General features: G+C 60.7%; 6 protein-coding genes across 6 annotated transcripts; all 6 read left to right on the forward strand.

Annotated features, from left to right (window-relative positions):
• Positions 1-691: 691 nt before the first annotated feature.
• LMJF_19_0930 (conserved hypothetical protein) lies at positions 692-3,424 on the forward strand (the record flags this gene model as incomplete). Its single annotated transcript, XM_001682623.1, has 1 exon — positions 692-3,424. The coding sequence occupies one exon, from the start codon at positions 692-694 to the stop codon at positions 3,422-3,424; it is 2,733 nt and encodes a 910-aa protein (XP_001682675.1).
• Positions 3,425-4,146: 722 nt separating this feature from the next.
• LMJF_19_0940 (conserved hypothetical protein) lies at positions 4,147-6,114 on the forward strand (the record flags this gene model as incomplete). Its single annotated transcript, XM_001682624.1, has 1 exon — positions 4,147-6,114. One exon carries the CDS (start codon positions 4,147-4,149, stop codon positions 6,112-6,114), a length of 1,968 nt encoding a protein of 655 aa, XP_001682676.1.
• Positions 6,115-7,144: 1,030 nt separating this feature from the next.
• LMJF_19_0950 (conserved hypothetical protein) lies at positions 7,145-9,574 on the forward strand (the record flags this gene model as incomplete). Its single annotated transcript, XM_001682625.1, has 1 exon — positions 7,145-9,574. The coding sequence occupies one exon, from the start codon at positions 7,145-7,147 to the stop codon at positions 9,572-9,574; it is 2,430 nt and encodes an 809-aa protein (XP_001682677.1).
• Positions 9,575-10,272: 698 nt separating this feature from the next.
• Positions 10,273-10,611, forward strand: LMJF_19_0960 (putative dynein light chain; the record flags this gene model as incomplete). Its single annotated transcript, XM_001682626.1, has 1 exon — positions 10,273-10,611. The coding sequence occupies one exon, from the start codon at positions 10,273-10,275 to the stop codon at positions 10,609-10,611; it is 339 nt and encodes a 112-aa protein (XP_001682678.1).
• A 911-nt stretch (positions 10,612-11,522) lies between these two features.
• Positions 11,523-12,131, forward strand: LMJF_19_0970 (putative peptidyl-prolyl cis-trans isomerase,macrophage infectivity potentiator precursor; the record flags this gene model as incomplete). Its single annotated transcript, XM_001682627.1, has 1 exon — positions 11,523-12,131. The coding sequence occupies one exon, from the start codon at positions 11,523-11,525 to the stop codon at positions 12,129-12,131; it is 609 nt and encodes a 202-aa protein (XP_001682679.1).
• Positions 12,132-15,125: 2,994 nt separating this feature from the next.
• LMJF_19_0980 (conserved hypothetical protein) lies at positions 15,126-17,642 on the forward strand (the record flags this gene model as incomplete). The annotated part of the gene is made up of 1 exon (XM_001682628.1): positions 15,126-17,642. One exon carries the CDS (start codon positions 15,126-15,128, stop codon positions 17,640-17,642), a length of 2,517 nt encoding a protein of 838 aa, XP_001682680.1.
• Between the last annotated feature and the right edge of the window lie 1,126 nt (positions 17,643-18,768).

Below are 18,768 nucleotides of genomic sequence, written 5' to 3' on the forward strand. Positions count from 1 at the left end.
GGCCTCTGTCTCCAACTCCGCCTCGCAGGCTGCACGCCGGTAGGCAGTGAGGGTCGGGTGGGTGGGTGGGTGGGATACGTTCGAGTCGCTCTGACCCCGCTGCGTCGTAGGCACTTGACCCTGCCATCACCAGAAGTGCCTCGGCATCGGCAGGGATGGGGAGGAAGCAGGTGTGTGTGTGAGTGTGCGTGTGTGAGTGCGCACTGGACCCTGGATACCCCCCACGCACTGAGGTGTGCTCCCCCAAGCCACCAGAAAGCCGCGAACGAGGACGGAGAGGAAGGGATGGTCCTCAGGTCTGCGTGACGTCACGGAGGCAGATGCGTCTTCTGAAATAGCGAAAAGAGAAGATAGGCAGCGGAAAGGAAGCATGCTTTTCTAGATGAGACTCGGAACTCCGAAACGGGATGTGTGGCGAGCACTCCGCTCCTGCACTCATCGTCAATGTCGCCGATGCACCGTGTTTTGTCACCTCCTCCTCTGCTCTCTGTATCTATGCTCGTGCTTCACATGCGGCGAGTCGAAAAGAGGGCTCCCTTCTCCTTGTCGCTGCGCTGTGTCGGACATCGACCTCTTCAACCGCGCACGCACGCTCACAGTAAGATCTCTCTCTCTCTCTGCTGCGTACGACTGCACCCGTCTGGTTATTTGCTTAGCTTACTCTCTCCGGTGGCTGCGACAGTCTCTGTGCATGGATGTCCTCCTCCACGTGGTGCAGACCGCAGCGGCGCCACCTGCCTCGGCATCATCGTTCTGTAGCGACCGCACACGGCGCGCGAGCCTCAACGCACCTGCCGTCCCGTCAGCAAGCATTAGCAGCACTAGTTTCACTGTGGAAAGCTTGTGGCTCTCACACAGAGAGGCGCCGCTGGGCAGTAACGTTGCTGACCGGTGGAGCGTCGCTCTCTGCTCCCGTGGGGAGGACGAGAACGTCGATGGCTTCGATGGTGATCCGCCGGTGTGTGTGTCTGCTGCCTCCCCGGGATGCCCTCCAGCGTCACCGTCGTCACCCATCCCCTCCAATGTTGTGCGCATCTCAGCCGCCTCCGTAGACATAACCGATCTCCGTGGGCGACGGCCACCCGATGGCCACGCCACCAACTCCACCGTCAACTTATTGTGTGAAAAGCTGCGTCATTCGAAAGACGCGATCGTCAGAGCAGGCAATGCCGACACACCGCCGGTAGCACGCGCGGAAACCGTTTTCTTCTGCGGCAGTCGCCTCGGCACGCGCAAAGATGCCCTCTACCTGACGGCGCTGCATCGGCTCCTGGTGGAGTCGTTGCTGATCGTGAAAGGCCGCGCCTTGTCCCCACCATCACCGCCGCCGCTGGACGTGGATGTCTCCCTTGTGGACTACGACGAAGGATGGGGTGCAGGGGACGTGCTAGCCGCTGAGGTAGTCAGGGCCTCCGCATATGGCACACAAGAGCAGAGGAGCCAGATTACGTGGATGCCACTGGCGAACGTACTGGAGTATGCCCCTCGGCCTAGAAGTACGATGGCTGCCGCGTGCACCTCCGCCATAACAAGGTCCGCCTCTCCGATGGAACCGAGCGCCGACAGTGACTGGAGCGTTGTTCGGGTGGGGCATCTTGTGCGACAGCGGTTGCAGGTGTGGTTCGACCGCATCGACAGCGCCACGTCGGCATTTCCTTCCGCGCCAGCGTCGCCGTTGTCGCCGCCCGCCGCGGCGGATCGCCTGCGTCATTTGGAGAGAAACGTTGTTCTCTTCACACTGCGACTGCGGAGCTACGCGAACTCATCGACGCCAACCTTGCAGGCGCGGGTCAGCGCGGCGTACTTCACGCTTGTGTTGCTACCCGAAAACGGGGCGGCTCCGCCTTACGGAGAAGCAGGCGCCTCTGGCGCTGCAGAGGGCTTGTCGTCGTGTCGGGCGAGTGCCGCACTATGGCACGAATTCGAGGCACTCTCGGCCTTCATGCGGTCTCTGCCGCAGGGTCGCCGTCGTCGCGATGGTGAGGAACACAAGAGAAGCGGCGTCCAAGAGCGTGGCCGTGCCACGGCGGCAACTGTGCAAGGGAAAATACGCGCCGCTGCACTTCGGCGCAGTCGGTGGCTGACCACCATCGCCCGCATCCATAATCCTCCGACACCGCTCATGAGAACGCGGGTCACAGGCACGGGCGAGCGCGGTGTCGACGACGCTATGGGTTGCTTTCTGAAAAACTCCACTGTGCGCTCGTTTTCGTGGATTGGGTGCATCGCCGCCGCTGCTAGCCATCAGCGTGCAACGCGTTCGACTCTCGCCTTTCTCTCTCGTCTCCAGCCCTCGCAGACGGCACAGCGCGGGTGGCTGGCATCTGTAGAGGAGCGCTCGTCTGAGAGCGCAGCGGACGCCCATGTGGGTAGGCACCATCACACACACAAGAACGCCGCGAACAACACGAACGAAAGGGTTGCACCGAAAGCCGAAGCAGCATCGAGCAGCGTAGCCACCTCCACGCCACCGCTCCCCTCTCCTAGGCCCTCTGCGAATGTGCCGCACCCGTACGCCTCTCCTCGTCTGCATGGCGGTAGCGCGACGGACATCAACAGTTCCGGAACGGTCTGGACGGCTGCTGCATCTCACCTGCCGCCTGTCGACGAGCTCAGCAGTTCTGTGGTTCCTGTGGCTGCTCCGTCGCGAGTCGGTCACGCTCGTTGCGGAGCAGACAACGACGACGACGCTTTCGCTGCAGGTGCTGGTCACGAGCCAGCATCTCGGTCTGCTGCAGTCGATGCACTGATCGCCTCCGTGCATCTGTACGCGTCGGTGCTGGAGGAGGAGGTGCGGCGGCTGCGTCGCCGGCTCCAACGATATGAAGCGCCATCTCGTGATGGCAGAGGTAGCACTAGCGAGCCACCCGTCCATTCGACGCTTCCAGAGGTACAAGGATGCGAGTCGGCGAATACATCAATCGGTCTCTCCACCCCTCACACCACTTCTCCAGGCATCTGCGATTCTCTTCCCCAGTCGGTACGAGCTGCCATCGACGACCTTCGCACGGACGCGCGGTTCCCACAGGCGCTCCATGTAAAGCTCGATGCCCTGGCACAGCGACTGGCGAGCTTGTGCACAGCCGCCGTCCAGGCGCGGAGAGGCGGCGATGCCGACCTGCCTACTGCGATGCAGCAACGAAACGAGAAGAGCGACGACAGGGACGCCTATGTCGCGCAGCTCGAGGCCAAGGTAGCTCTGTATGAGCGAAAACTGGTCCTCATGGATTACTACGTGGCGCCAACACTGATGCAGTGCGTCGATGACTTGGATCAGTGGCAGAAGCACCAGCACCGTCAGCAACGCACACGCGCCACTCGCACTGGAGGCAACTCTAATCCCTCCACCACCGCAGCCAACGCTGCTTCCGAGGTGACACCGATAAGGAGTGTCGGCGCAGCTGATCATGCATTCCGCGCATAAGAGAAAGGGGCGGGCCGATCACTGTGTCGCCTCTCACCTCAGCAGCGTGAAAAGAAACGGGAGGACGAATGCGTAGGCGTGTGTCTGTGTCTGTGTCAGGCGCAACACATCGGCAGCGAGCGAGATATGCCGAGCAAGGCAGTGCGCAAGTGCCCTTCCACCACACCACACCACACCCCCCAGAGCACAACTAGATAAGGGACTCGGCCTCCTCCACCCCACCCCCTCCTCCTCCTCACCCTCTTCTTAAGAGGTTTCGGTGAGGAATTCGCTGCAATGTGCTGGTGCTCCCATACTAGAGCAGCGCTGTAGGTGCACTCACGCACGGCGGTGTCAGCACACAGGTGCGAAGGTACAGACGTGCGTAAAACGCACATATCTATCCCTCACTCTCACTCACTTGATATGTCGCCCGGTTCCTTCCTCCTCATCGTCGACACCACCGTCGTCGCGGAAGCATGTGCGCGCACCTTCAGGGCACCTATTCACCTAGAGAGCACAGACAAACGTGGTACATCACATTGTGCACCCTCGTCGCTCCCCCCACCCCACACACATAGACACACTCCCCGGTGTGCTAGCGTCGCGCAACATCCATTCGCCATAGGCGTGTCTCCTCTCCACCTCACAAGAAAAGGGGCACGCGTATCCCGGGCGCACGCGAAACAGACAGGCCCACACGAAGCCGCACATGCAAGTGCTTCGCGCGCACACGATCTACGATGTCTCACTTCGGCGCTGGTCGCTCCTCCGCACAGCCGGTGCCGCCCATCGACTCCTTTGTTGAGGTGCTTCCTGTAGCGCCGCAGGTGGAGCGGCGGCGCGGGATTCTGCGCTTCTACGGCCTAACGGATTTCGCTGAGGGTGAGTGGGCCGGCGTCGAGCTCGTCGGGTGTGAGGGCCGCAACGATGGAACGGTCAAGGGCGTTTTCTACTTCACGTGCGCAGCAGGCCAAGGCCTCTTCGTTCGACCCAACCTTATTGTGCCATACGCCCCAGCGAGTCCGACACCGGTGTTGGAAGCTGCCTCGGCAAAGATCGAGGCGCTGGAAGAAGAGCTGCGGGTGGCGCGCCGCGAGGCAGTGGAGCGGGAGAGACTGAAGGACAGCCTCCATGCGTCACTGCACAGCATGCAGACGGAGCTCGAGCAGCTGAGAGTTGCAGCAGTGCAAGCAGCCACCAAGGTGGACGCCAAGACAGAGGACGACGATGACGAACTCGCGGTGCAAGTGCAGCTGGAATCGGTGCGACTTGAGTTTCAACGCCAGCTGAAGACCTGCGAAGCGGAGCTGAAAGCTGCTAAGCAGTCAGCGAGCGAAGCAGCGGCCGCCTGTGCCGCTGCCGAGAAACGGGAGCAGCAGGCAGAGAGCGCGCGGCAGTGTAGCGACGCGGCACAGGCAACGCTGCAGACCCGAAACGACGAGCTTCAGACGGAGCTGACCCGTCTGCAAGCGGAGCTAGCCACAGCAGTCACTCAGCAAGGTCAGTCAGCCCAGAACTCCTCCGAAGCTGCGGCGGAAGCCTCAGCCGCCTGCGCGGAACTGCGGGCTGCATTGCGGGCCAAGGAAGCTGAGGTGCTGCAGCTCCGCGCAGCTCATGCAGAGATGTCTCGCACTCACGAGCGAATTCAAGCAGCAGAAAAGGGCTGCGAAGAGCAACAGCGACGGCAGCTGCAGGGCACTGCGCGCGACGACGTCCTGGCGGCTCACGCGAGCGAAATAGCACATCTGCAAGCCGAAATCGCCTCCATGAAGACCGAGAAGGAGGCGTTGGCTAAAGCACAGCGCGACAAGGAAGAGCTGCGGGAACTGTGCCAACTGCTGGAAGAGGAGCTCAATGAGCAGAAGACGCAGTCTGACGCGCTTACGCGCTTGGTGGAGGAGCTCGGTGCCGCCAAAGCCGCGGCGGAGGCTGCTGTCGAGGAAGCACAGCAGTCGGCTGCGCAGGAGAGGGCCCATCTGCTTCGCGAACTGGAGGAAGTGCGTGCCCCTGATGTACAGGTCACGGCGGCAGGCGCAGTCTCTGAAGGAGGAGTCACAGGCCGTCCAAGCACGAGCAGCACCGCCGCGGCAGAAAAACCCTCTCTCGAAATCGCCTTTCAGCAGTGTCGGGACGAGCTGGACGAGGCGCGCGCGCGCATCTTGCAGCTGTCCAGCTCCGAACAGGTGGTCCAGGAGCTGCAGCACCGCTGCGACGAGCTGGCAGAGGCGATGCGGGTGCAACGCGCCGCGGCGCAAAAATCGGACGATGTTGCTCGAGCAACACTCGCTGCGGCGCAACAGCACCACGCACAGCAGGTGGCGCAGCTGCGGGATGCTTGCGAAGCGGCACGGCATGAGGCGGCATCCATGGCCGCCCAGCTCAATATCGCAGCCATTCCACGAGACGCGAGCAGCGGTCACCCCACCGCTGCTGTCGCGCCCTTTGTGTCCTCTCTCAACGCTTCCCGCGAGGCCCGCTACGAAGCACGTATCCGCTCGCTGGAGCAGCTCTTGCTCGAGTGCGCCGCGACGCGCATGTCGTCGGCTATATGGGACGTGCCTGTCTCTCAGACACGGACGTGGCGCGGTTCCGAGGTGCCGCTAGCGCTTCTGAGGGAGCCAGTCGGGAGGCTCCTCGACTTCAGCACCCGCGATGCGTGCGCCGCGTCCGCCAAGGCGCTCTTTCAGACACCAACTACGTCGCCCTAGTTCACGGAGGTGCGGACGGCGTGAGTGATGAAGTGCACATGCTGCGGTGATCGCTGCCACGCCCATCGCCCAGTTCAGCAGGTGTGTGCCCCTCTGGTGAGCCTAGGCATGTCTGCTACGTGGGGCCGACTCGACAGTGGGCAGCAGCGCACTCGTTGCCGCGATTCACCTGCTTCTACGCGCGCACTACTCTGCGCCACCAGTAATGTTCTTGTGTGGTGTGGTCTATATTTGTGTGTGTGTGTGTGTGTGTGTGTGTGTCACTGTTGTGTATCTCTGCTAGGCGTGTCTCGCCTCTTCCTTCTTCGCTTCAGATCAAGGAGCAGCGCTCACCGAAAGCAAGGAAACCAACGGTATTCAGTGCATGAGAACCATGTGTGGGGGGAGGCCAACGCCTTATCCGATACCCTTGGCAACGGCGATAGTGTGCACTTGCTGAAAGGGCGTACGTAGACGTGGATTGCGAGACTCAACGGCCGCCTCGATTTTCTGTTCCATCCTTCTCTCCCTGCCACCTTCGCACGCCACCTCAGCCCCCTCGGCTCGCAATGCTGCTTACCAAGAACTCTCTCTCTACTTGTCTGCCTTTCCGCTTGCCTTCACTTGCACTGGACTCCTGCTGCACCTCGCGTTCTCGTTGCCACCACCACCATCACCACCACCGAGAAACAACGCGAAAACTCACTGCCATGCATAAGCACTCGTGCACATACTTCGCACACATACACATTCACACGCGAGTGTGCGTGGGCCACGGCAGAACAAAAAAGTGGGGGGACAAGGTGCCCGTGGCAGGGATGATGTGGGCGCGTGTTGTGACGCATGCTCTTCTTCGTCTGTTCAGCTTCTAGATCCATCACTCCCTCCCCTCCCCCCTCCCTTACCTCCCTCCTCATCCCACTCATTCTATGCGTACTGGCCCGCCGTTTTGGGGGAAACATCGAACAACAACAGCGGGCACCCTTCCCCGTCCCTCTTTTTTTGTCCGTTGTCGTTGAAGCTGAGTCTTTTGGCACGAGCCCACGCTCGCATGCCCTCGTCACCCAGTGCGCCGCAACGGGAGCAGCAGCAGCAGCAGCAGCCATGGACCTTCTCGGTGTATCACACGGTGGTGCTCACAAAGTTTGTGAGCGCCCTCCAAGCTGAAGTGCGTTGTCAGCAAGACGCCTACGACCACGCGGTGGAAGTGCTTCACGCGAGCGCGGACACGGGCCCAACCAGCGACATGCTGAAGCTTGGCATTCCCCTGTACGCCACACATGAAGAGCAGGTACAGGCGCTGCAAGACAAGTACGCGCTGGCCACACTGGAAACCGGGGCGCTTGTCGCGCTGGGGCCTTACCGGCTGCTGCACACGCTGAAGGCGCACGTGACGCGCATCGAAGACGAGCGTCGAGCGGGCGCCGTGGCCGCAGGAAACGGCCGAGGTGTAAGGAAGATGCGCGTGGGCAGGGCTCCATTTGTGCGCAAGTCGGAGACGAGCATTGGCACGGCAGCTCTGGGCGGAGGCGAGGCGGGTCAGACACCACAGCGCCGCGGTGCGCCTCCGATGTCGGTGCGCATCAAAGTGGAGTGCATCGACGACGACAAGTGCGGTGGAGTCGCACAGCAGCAGCAGCAGCAGTCTCGCAGCGAGCACGCTCCTCTCGTTTCACGGTCACCGCTCTCTACGGCCGCGACGCCAGCCAAGACGGAGAACCCCAGCGCTACAGGCGCCAGCGTGAGCTCTGCCGGCGGTGCTGGTGGAGGCGGCGTGAGCGACGGATGCCCCCCCTCATGGATGACGCTCAAAACAGAAGCGGCAGAGCCACCACCGTCGAGTGAGACCTACAATGGCGCCTACTTCATTCCCTGCCCCACCCCGACAGGCGCGCCCATCGCCCGCTACGTGTCCTCTTCGGTTTGTTCGCTTTCCGCCAACAACGCAGTGCAGTCCCTGTCCGCGCCGCTGCCCCCGCTTGTCGCGCCCGTGAACTGTGGGACGAACGTGATGAGCATTGCAAGCAATAGGAAGCGTCCGGCAGCTTTGCCGTCGCAGGCACCCAAGCGGTGTCGCTCGGTGACCGTGTCGCAGGCGAACGCTGTTGCCATGGACGAGACGCCGTTTCTCTCGCAAGCGCAGCGGGCAAAGATCGTCCGCATGCAGGAGCACGTGCAGTTCCTCGGTCAGGCATCGCCTCCTTCATCCCCTTCAAAGGAGAAGCTGGAGGGTGACCGTGCACTGCGGCTGTGGTGGCGCGTATGGCCCAGCTCTCCATCGATGTTGCCGCCAGGCGCAGAAGAGAGTGAGCGGCAACAGTGCGCCGCAGCAGCGCCGCCTCCCGCCCAGCACGCGTGCGTTCGGCCAACACCTTCCATGGTCGCTGCACTGATCCAAGTTGCTGAGCACAACTACAAGCGGGATTCTGAGCGCTGCGCCGCGCAGCAGGCGTATCTCGCGACGCTGCTAGTCGCCGCGGAGTCTCTGGGGGTGAGCGGTGCTGCAGCGGGCACGGGCGACACAGAGAACGCCGAGCAAGCGCCTATGGTAACAACGCTGGAGTCGCTGCATCCGAAAACCGTGCGCCAACTCCAAGACGAGCTAGCGAGCAAGCAATCGAAGCTCGACAGTGCGTACACCGAGCGGCTGGCACTTTTACGAGAGTTGACCGAAGTGCTGCGCGATGAATCTGCTGTGTGCGTCGACGAGGCCACAGCGTCTGAGGCTGGTGAGGTGAAGCATGCTGCCCCTTCCTCGACGCCTCACTCACAATGCCGCGCCACATCGCCATCGGGCGGCCGAAAGAGAAGCCGGCGGACTAGTTCGGCTCGCCATGCGACTCGATCCTCTTCCACAGCTGTCGACGTTGAAGTGCTGGATGCTGACCGCCGCGGCGGGGAGCAAGCGGTGGTCGATACAGCGGTGAGGAGCGCAGCGGCTGGCGCATCCGCTCTGGAACTACTTCACTCCTCTCTCACAGACCCCGCATCTCTGATGCGAAAAGTCCACAAGGCGCGCGAATCCCTTGCGTTCTTTTCCAGCGAAACGTCCTCCGCGGAGGTGACGCTGGGGTCGCGCTCGCAGGCCTCGTCTGAGGAAACCTTGAATCTGCCAAACGGCATTGTCGGCATCAATTTGCCGTCCTTGGAGCACGACCGCAACGCGCCTGAGCTGGCGGAGTACCTCTGGCCAGAGGATCTGGATGCCCGCATCCGGCATGAGCTGCGCGGCGTTGTGAGTGCCAAAAGCCGCAACCCCGAAGCGAGCAGTATTCACGTAGTGTTATCAGCGGCGGGAGTGCAGCAGCTCGAGGAGGCGGCGCGCGCCGTGTCCACCGTGGACCCCGCTTCTCAACTACGGACGGTGGTGCCGCCGCTGGTGGTTGGCAGCATCATGGCGCACCCCAAGTTTGTCGAAAACGGCTGGCTCTACGTGCACGGGCGTGGCGAGACGATTGTCGCCGACGTGGAACTCAACTAACGCGTAAGGGGCTCCTGCCTTCTCGCGGTGCTGCATCTCTGTCCGAGCCATCTCAGCAAGTGTCGTACTCCTCGTGCGTGGGGGACCGCAGTTGAGGGGCAGGGAGAAATGAAGACGTGGCGCATCATGAAAGTTGTGCCGGCGTGTGTCTGAGAGGAAGATGATAAAAGCTCCCGCAGCACACTCCATACCTTTGCCTGCCACAGGGGTCAGTACAAGACGCCCCGACCAGCCGAGGTCTGGCCACGCACGCCCCCACCCCTCCTTTTCTTTCTCCTCTGTATGCTTGCTTGCGGCCGCCCTTCGTGGGTGCTCACAGACTGCATAGATCAACAGCCGCTCGCGTCCCTGTGATGAATGCGTGCAGTGTGTGGCGCTCTGTTAATGCCGCTGGCTTATGGAAAGCTTTGGCATGGAGAGGAGGAAGGGGAGGGGGCCCGGCTAAGCGGGTAGTCCAGCCACCACCTTTTCTCAAGCTCTCCCTCTCTCGCTATGAGTTCATCAACGACCTCCTCTCTCCCGCCCCCCCCCTTCACAATCCACTCAACTCCAAAGGCTTCTACACAAGATAGGCATCGGTTGCTCACCTTACGGCACCACACATGCACACCGACGTGCACACGTCGGCTTTCCACCGTCGCTCGCCCGCTCCCTCGCTCTATCACCCACCTGCTCTTTTTTTTTAGTTGGCGGTCGTGATGTCTGGCACCAGGGTACTCATCAAGGAGTCTGCAATGCCGGTGGACATGCAGCAAGACTGCGCCGACTGCGCCGCACACGCACTCTTCACCTTGAAGCTGCGCGAGCAAACCGATCTGGCGCAGTTTATCAAGAAGGAGCTGGACGTCAAGTACGGCGGGCAGTGGCACTGCATCGTCGGACACTCCTTCGGCTCCTGCGTTGGCCATGATGAGGCATGCTTCATCTACTTCGAGATCAACGGCATCTTCTTTAGCATGTGGAGGATGGACATGACGCTCGAAGCGAAGCACGTGCCGATCAACAGTGCAGGACGCACTGTGCCGACGTCCGCCTAGAGACGACGCGTGCGTCTTGTCGTGCACCAGACCCTGGCGAGGCGCAACACCAGTCGTGGTGGGCGGCACCATCGCGACAGCAATGCTGCTGTAATGCACCGAAGGAGCAGAGGTGTCCTGCAGATGAGCGGCAGGGTTCGGAAGCTACAGCACAGCACACGTCTCCTATGTCAGCCCGTTTCTGTGCCATAATCCCCGTTGTTTTTTCTCGATCGGAGAACGGCCGAGCTGTCTCCGCTGATGTATCAAAAAAAAAGAGAGATGCTGCAGAACGCTCTCTGCGTTCGAGTCACAGCCGGCTCTGTCTTGCTTCCATGCAGCCCACCAACAGGTTGACTGACAAGCTGAAGCGCGGGTAGTGCGCAGCAGCACACAGGCAGAGATACCTCTTTCCCTCCCTCCCCCTCTCCCTCTCGTACGCTCGTGTACGTGAGGAACAGCGGCTAGATGATGTGTGCTACCTCTATTTCTTCTCTCCTTTTTCGGAGGGAGGAGGAAGAAGAGGGGGGCTCCGATGGCACGGCTGATCGCAACTGTGCCATCCACGTTGCTGCTGCGTTTCTCTCAGTGCGCACGCATCATCTCCGGCACGTTGGCATTGCCTGCATCTCTTTTCAGCTTTTTGCTCTGTTTTTCTGTCTGCTCCTCTTCACGTTTTCTCTCTCCGCACTGAACCTGTGGCCTCTGGGTGTCCCACGCCAACACACGCACACACGCGCATGCATCTCTGATGGATCGATCGTTGCAGTGGGAACTTCGCTTGCTGGCTGGCTGAGTTCTTCTCGTTGATCGATCCCCTCGCGCATCTTTTCGTTCCGCACATGTGCATTCCCTCACTTCTTCCAGAAGAAAGATAACTCTACTTCCCCCCCCCCCATCCCTCCCCTAGTTAGGTAACCTGTAATTTTTACATGGCTCGCTTCTCCTCTCTGCATAGCGTGCTCGCCGCGGCCGCCACGCTGCTGCTGCTGGCACTCTGCGTGGTGAGCGTCGAGGCCAGCTACTGGTCGGAGGAAGTGAACCGCGTGCGCACGTACGCGGCGGTCAACTACCTGGAGCGCATTGCAAAGCAGCCGAACGTGTCCGCGCTGCCTTCTGGGCTCCTCTTCACGATCGAGCGTCGCGGCTTCGGCGACCGTGCCCCGGCGGCGGAGGACAAGTGTGAGATGCATTATACAATTCACTACCGCTTTCCCGGCATTGTGGAGAACACGCGCCACCACCCCTACCCGGTGCGGCGCTCGCCGTCGCAGCTGATCCCTGGCATGGCTGAGGCGATGCAGCTGATGCGCGAAGGCGACCGGTGGTACCTCCACGTGCCCTACCAGCTCGGCTACGGGAAGGAGGGCTGCAAGGAGAAGAAGGTGCCGAGTTTGTCGAACCTGCGCGTGGAGATGGAGCTGTACAAGTGCGAGTCGGCGAGTGGTAAGACGAGCGCCGAAATCGACGCGTATCTCGCCAAGTACATGAAGACACGGATACCGGAAAAGGCGGCGCCGGTCGATTACACGGATTTGTAGATCTGGTCCCTCGCCTGCCTCCCCTTGTGCGCGGTTGTCGTTTTTTTTTTTCCGGGGTGTCGACGCATTCGGTGCAACGAGTATCATCTCTGCTTGGAGCGTCGTGAACGATCACCGTTGCACGTCATTTTTCGCGCTCTGGCCCCTCCCCTCCCTGTTTGTGGTAGTGTTGGTGGCTACGGCAGTGTCTTGTCGTGTAAGGCGAGATGCGAGGAGAGCGCGAGCTGAAGGCGAGAGTGATGGATAGCGGGCATAGCCTTGTGTGATGCCCCGACAGCGTTGCAGAGAAGGCGCGCCGTGTCGTATATGTGGGTGCCCACGCGTCAGCACACAGCCACCTGGTTATTGGTAGTTTGCTGGTGGTTAGCTTTCTTTTTTCGAGGGGGGAAGAGAGGAAGGTTGACAACGTGTGTTGTGAAGGGCTGTGCGTGTGCGCTGAGATATACTCGATAAGATGGCACTCGTGCCCGCATCACCGTGCCAAGCGCGCACATAGAAATAACGGCGTGTACAACAAAGGGAAACGGGAAAAAAGGCGAAAGGGTTGAAGTAGGGGCAAACAAAACAATGTCCGACGAGTCGAGGCGACAGCTACCCTGACTGCACCTGGCGAATCTGAGTCGTACGTGGGCATGCGAGCATGGCTGACGTGAAGCAGTTGTGCGTGTCTGTAACTGTCCTGTTCATGCACCACCCGCGTGTGCTCGGAAAAAAAAAACACACCAACAAATCGATGAGCCTTGTCGCACGTGGATGTGTGCCGCGTTACTCGCCAGGGGAAGCGTGCATCGTACAAGGAGCACACGGAAAAGGAAAAAATATATGATTGAAAACAGTGGTGGGGGCGGGGGGAGCGGAACGCCGGGAGTCTTTGCAACGCCTCTCTGATCGCTGATAAGCAGGTCTCTTAAGCCCCTCTTCTCATGGGTATCATGTCGTGCTCTGAACCTTTTTCTCACGCACCCCCTCCTCCTTGCTGAGAGTAGAAGTGCACGGACTGCACCGGGTCTGAGAGACTCTTCTCAGAGTTCGAGCGTTGTCGCGACCCTGCTCTGCGCGGTGCTCAAGCGACGCAGCGCCGCGTTTGTGTTTTGTCTTCACGGTTTTCTTCGCATGAAAGCGGTAGAGCCGCGAAGGGGTAGGGCAGACCCTGCCACTGCTGCTCGTCAGCCACCCCGTGTCTGGCATGCGTGACGGAGCTCATGGGCACCGTTGAGAGGTGGGAGATCCTCTGAGCGCGGGAAATATTGCCTGCGTCATACATTGCAGGGCGCTTGGGGCACCGCATCGATGCCCGCGAAGTAACGCAGTAACGGAGCGCACTACACATGTGGCATGCCTCCAGCAAGAGCTCGACTACGCGGTGCGGCAGCTCCCTTTACGTAAAGCCGCGCTGCGTAGGACGCCGCCGAGGACGAAGGCGCCGTGAGGTGTGGGGCAGGAAGGGCGAAATGAGGCCCAGGCCTAGCGAGCACTTTCCATGGTTCAAGTCGGTGTCCAGCGCGCACATGTTCCACCTGTACTTCTGCTTGAAGATAGTCTTGTGTGGCCCTGAATTGAACGTAATGTCTGCTGCCGAACAAAAAAAAAGGAAGAAAGGTAAAGATGATGATGCGAGGCTTCACTGAGCACTGCAGAATACCGCGATATCTCTCCCTCGTTCTCCGAAGGCATGCATATGTAGATGTTGTATATTGAAGGAGATCCGTACCAGCGCCGCCATGCACGTGCGCTACGCCACGATGCTGCGCTACACACAGATGTGTAGCGCGGGCACAGAAAAGATATATAATAAACATAGATGTACGTATATCAATCGATTTGCCTGTATTGAGTTGTTCATTCCAGCATCACCTCTCCCCACCCTCCACCCCTTTTTCTCTACCGACGCCCGTCGTGCTCACGCACACGTCTGCAGTACGAACCGACACAAGCATCATCGTGCGTACACACGCGTACAAAACCCCCACCTCTCTCTCTCTCCCTCTTGAACAGACGCGCACAGACAGACGCATGTTAAGGGAAAAGAGTTATTGTGCTGCCGAAGCTCACTGTACCTGCATCCCCTCTCCCTATCCCTTCTTAGTGGCCGAGCGCACAGCTGGTGCGACGGGCCGAGCTGTGCGTTCCTACCTCATTGATGGTGGTGGTTACGATCTCTTGCTTGACCCTCTTGCTTCCCTGTCTTGTGCCTCTCCCACGCTTGTTGCCTTCGCGGTGTTTGTGTGTGTGTGTGTGGTGTGTGTGTGTGGGAGGGAGTCATTATAAACGCAGTGCCTCCCCTCCCCCCCTTTTTTTTGTTGTTCTTGTTTTGTTGTTGCCCATTGCTGTTGCTGTTACTTCTTTGTTTTTTTTTGCCCTTCTCACTTCTACAGCTGCTGCTCCTGCTTTCTCTCCAAGCGGGCCGTCTCGCTTTCCTACATCGCGTCGGGAGGCGCCTGCCGGCCGGCCGGCCCTCCTCTCTGACTCGGTGCTGTGATTTGTTTTTTTTGTTTGTTTGTTTCGTTATTAGTGCTGAGTTGAGGTCGAGAAACTCTCCCTCCTCCCCTCCCCCCTCAACACTCTACCTCAACACGCACGTGTGCACGGGACCTGTGAGTGCGCGGCATGCCTTCCAACCGACGCAAGAATAAGCAGCGGTGTATGCAGGCGTCTCAGGTGGCCTTGCCAGGAGATCTACCAGAAGCCGGCAAGATCAACGGTGGCAGCGGCAGCACCAACGGCGGAAGTGTTGTATCCAATGAGCTCGCGGTGTCGCACACGACATGCGGGCGGGAGGGGACAGCGACCAGCGCTGCCTCCTCGCCGAAGCAAATGAAGCGCACCGCGTCATCGCTCGCCGGAGGAGATGCCGACGAGGACATGACCAACAGCGGCGGCGGCGTCAACGCCAACGGGGTGACGAGCGCCTCGCCTGCGCCTTCGCATTCCTCCTCGTCGTCGTCCAGCGAATCAGGTGCGTCGCCGGCAGCGGGTCTTCTGACGGTGACGAGCATGGCCACTCCAGCGACAGCGACGGAAAAGGACCTGGCAGCTTGCACGTCGAGGGATGGAGCAGGGCTGCTGCCCCTTGACGGCGACGAAGACGCGGAGCGCGAGGACGAGGTCCTCGCCGAGGCCATCGCCGCGGCGGCGGCACCTGCTACCGACAACGCGGGGGAGCTTTTCTACGTCGAACTCGACCCCGAATCGCACGTTATGACCGGTGTTCTGCCTGAGATGCAGCGACTGCATGTGCGGCTGACGCATCTAGTGCGCGTTCTGCGGCGCCGCGTCGCGCGTCTGTGTGTGCTGCGCGAGCGTGCTCGGCTGAGCGGGGATGATGTCAGTGAGGTGGTACCGGCGTCCCCACTTCTGCCGAGGCGTCCGTCTCCACCGACAACCGCTTCTCCCGCGCCATCCAGTGTGTATCGCCACAGGGACACCGTGGCCAGCAACGGTAGTGCTACACACAACGGCAGTAGCAGGATTCACGGCGGCGTCGCTGCGGCTTCCCTGACAAACGCGGAAGGCACCACCGGCGACGTGGATGCGATCGGGACGAGCGCAAACGGCCATCAGTCACCGAGGCAGACAAACCCAATGCACGAACCAGGTGGCGTCATGCCCTCACCGCGCAACGGCATGAACAGCCGACTTGCAAGCGCGCGGCGCTACACGCAGCAACAGATCCTCGACAACGACTCAGAATGGTGCGACGCAGGAACCTTTCGCTCTTCGCGCTCCACCACGGCCCAGAGCACACCATCCCTGCAGCCGTGCTTGCCGCCGCCGTCGCTGCAGTTCTTCGAGGAAGACGAGCTGGATGACGACGGACGGGCTAGCCTACTGACATGCAGCTCCATGGCGGCTCGACGATCGTACACGGCGCGCTTTCGGCCCGAGTCAGCGCCGCCTTCGGCGCAGACGACGCCGAACATGCTTCCCGCCAACTCGACCCCCTACGCCCGCAGCGACAACGGGGGGATGCTGTCGCTGCCGCCATCGACCTCAGCGGTTGGCCGCATGTCGCTCCAACAGCAGCAACAGCTCACGTCGTCCGCGAAGCCTTTCTCGGGGGTGCGGACCGCGTGCGACTCGGCCACGTCGCCGCTAGAAGGATCCGCGCTGCCGCCGACCCTCACACCAGCCGCGCCTGAATCACAGCTCTCTTTGTCGAAAGCCACGCCGCTAACCGTGGTGGATGACACGCAGCAGCAGGAAACACGGGCAGCCCTTTCCGCTGGCGCGGCGCAGCCGCTCGCCCTCACAGACGAGGAGAAGAAGGAGCTGCGTCGACTGAGTCGGCGCGTCGCGGAGCTGTACAGCCGGCGCGGCCTCCTGCTGCAGCAGGCAGACCGACTTCTCTGCCGCCACGCTCAGCAACACGAGCGGTGGGAAGGCAACGAGGAGCGCCGCGGGTGCTACCGCTGCCGGCGACTTTTTTCGTACCTCACCCGCCGCCACCACTGCCGCCGCTGCGGTCGCCTGTGCTGCGCCGAGTGCAGCCGGTATGTTGGCAAGAAGCAGGACACGTCCTACGTGGCGGCCCCGCAGGATACGGGGCGCGCCTCCATCGGTGTGGAGCACCGGGTGATCATCAAATCCGAGTACACCGCCCATATCACCGCCGAAGACACGCATGAGCTAGTGGAGGAACGTTTCGACGAGCACACATACCTGCGTCGCGGCTACGGCGGCGCAGGCGACTCGCCCAACTTGCAGTCGGAGAAAGAGGCAGAGGTGCAGGACACTGTCCTGGTGCTGGACGACAATAATGGGCAGCTGCGCGGCCCGTCCTTGGAGCACACCGAAGACGTGGCCGACAAACTTCACGCTCGCTCGAGGCAGCACAAGTGGGTCCGCGTCTGCGCACCGTGCTACCAAAACTGCCTCCGCGCGCGGCGCAACAACGTGCTGCAGCACCTGAAGAGCGCCAACCTGTGCATCCTCGATGACGGCTTCTACTACTACCACGTGATGACCACCGAGGAGCTGTGCCGGCTTTCCACCGCCCTGAACAAGCCCGACTCTTTTAAGAAGCAGGTGGAGCTGATGTCGCATGTTGTGGTGGAGCGCTCCGCCGACTACGTTGCGGCAGCGCCAGGGTACAGCGCCCACACTCTCACCGCAGCGGCGCAGCACACACCCGACGTCCTGCGAACGCTTGGCAGCATCGGTGCCTACGCCTTCCGCTCCGCACGGCAGACAGCCAACGACTACGTTGGCGGCTACTTCGCTGGGAGTCGGACCATACTGCCTGACAACCACATGGGCACAGCGGCGGCAGCGCACTCATTCTCAGCCGGCAACGAGGCAGGTGGCGGCGGCAGAGACGACGACAAAGATGAGGCGTGCAGCGAGGTATCGCTGATGTCCGTAGATGACGCGTGCAGTGATATGCAGGCCCCGCTCAAGGGCGGCACGGAAGGCAATGCATACGAGCACGAGGATAGGCCGGACAAGAACACAGACGAGGATGCTCGGACGGAGGACCCCTGTAACGACGGCCCCATCGATGTACAAACATAGCCAACAACAAAAAAGCAGAAGAAGAAAAATGCAGCAGCGGGACTGCTGCCACGCCCGTTTCGCTGAGGCTTGGCGAAGAAACACAGACGAGAAAAAAGAGTTGAAGACCATAAACCATACAGGAAAAATACAATTGAGTATGTGCGTAACGTTAGTGAAGTTGACAAAAGCATTCCTATTATTTTCTTTTCATCTCCGTCTGCGCTTCACACTCCACCACCACCACCACACCCCCTCTTTTCCTCCTCCTGCACCCTCCTTCCCCCCCCCTGCGCCCCCAGTGTGTGTGTGTGTGTGTGTGTGTGTGTGTATGTGTGTATGTGTGCCGTTCAGTCTTTCTGCTTGGTTCTTTACCTGCTGCTGCTTCATTAGTTTTTGTTGTTGCGAACACCCTTGCTTTGGTTTGTGGTGCTTTCACTGTTGCTGATCTGTTAGCTCCTCCTTGCTGCTCGTTGAATGCTTCTACTACTTGCCCATATCCATGCGTGTCCTAAAGGCGTACCGTTTCTTATGTGACATCCTCTGCTGGTACTCCTTAGCACGCGTGCTGCTCGTCTCTTGGCGTGAATGTATGCAGGACCCTGAAGGCTTAACGGGCGTGACGCGCACGCATACGTGCGTCCTCCTTTGTCTCGTCGTCAGTCCGCTTGTGTTTGCGCGTTGCACTTGTTCGTTTGTTGTTTGTACACGTATGCTTGAGTGTTGGTGGTTGGGCGCTGTTGTTTACTTGCTCTTTTCCACCATTCCTCCTCGCCTGCTTCTCCCCCGCGTGTGTGCTGTACTGCCCCGCGTTATGTAGCGATGGCGTACAGGTACGAACCACGCCCGCCTCATGGAGTTGAGACTCGTTGCCTCATGCCCCCACGTATCTCAGCTACCGACCTTTGGAGAACACGAGCGCCGAATACAAGAAAAAAAAAATGCCAGCCAAGAATGACAAGCAAGGCACCCGAGTGCCGTGACGGACGGTCATCCCAGGCACCCTGCCACCAACCACTCTTGCCAACGGTTCCTCTCCCCGCCGCGCCTCTTTCTCGCCAACCCCCCACCCCCATCCCTAAACCCCCCCCCCCTTTCCTCTCCCCGCCATCCCAGTCCCGCCCGGCTGACCCGGGGCGCGGTAGGG

Source organism: Leishmania major, chromosome 19 (assembly GCF_000002725.2).
Source record: "Leishmania major strain Friedlin complete genome, chromosome 19".
Lineage (NCBI taxonomy): Eukaryota > Euglenozoa > Kinetoplastea > Trypanosomatida > Trypanosomatidae > Leishmania > Leishmania major.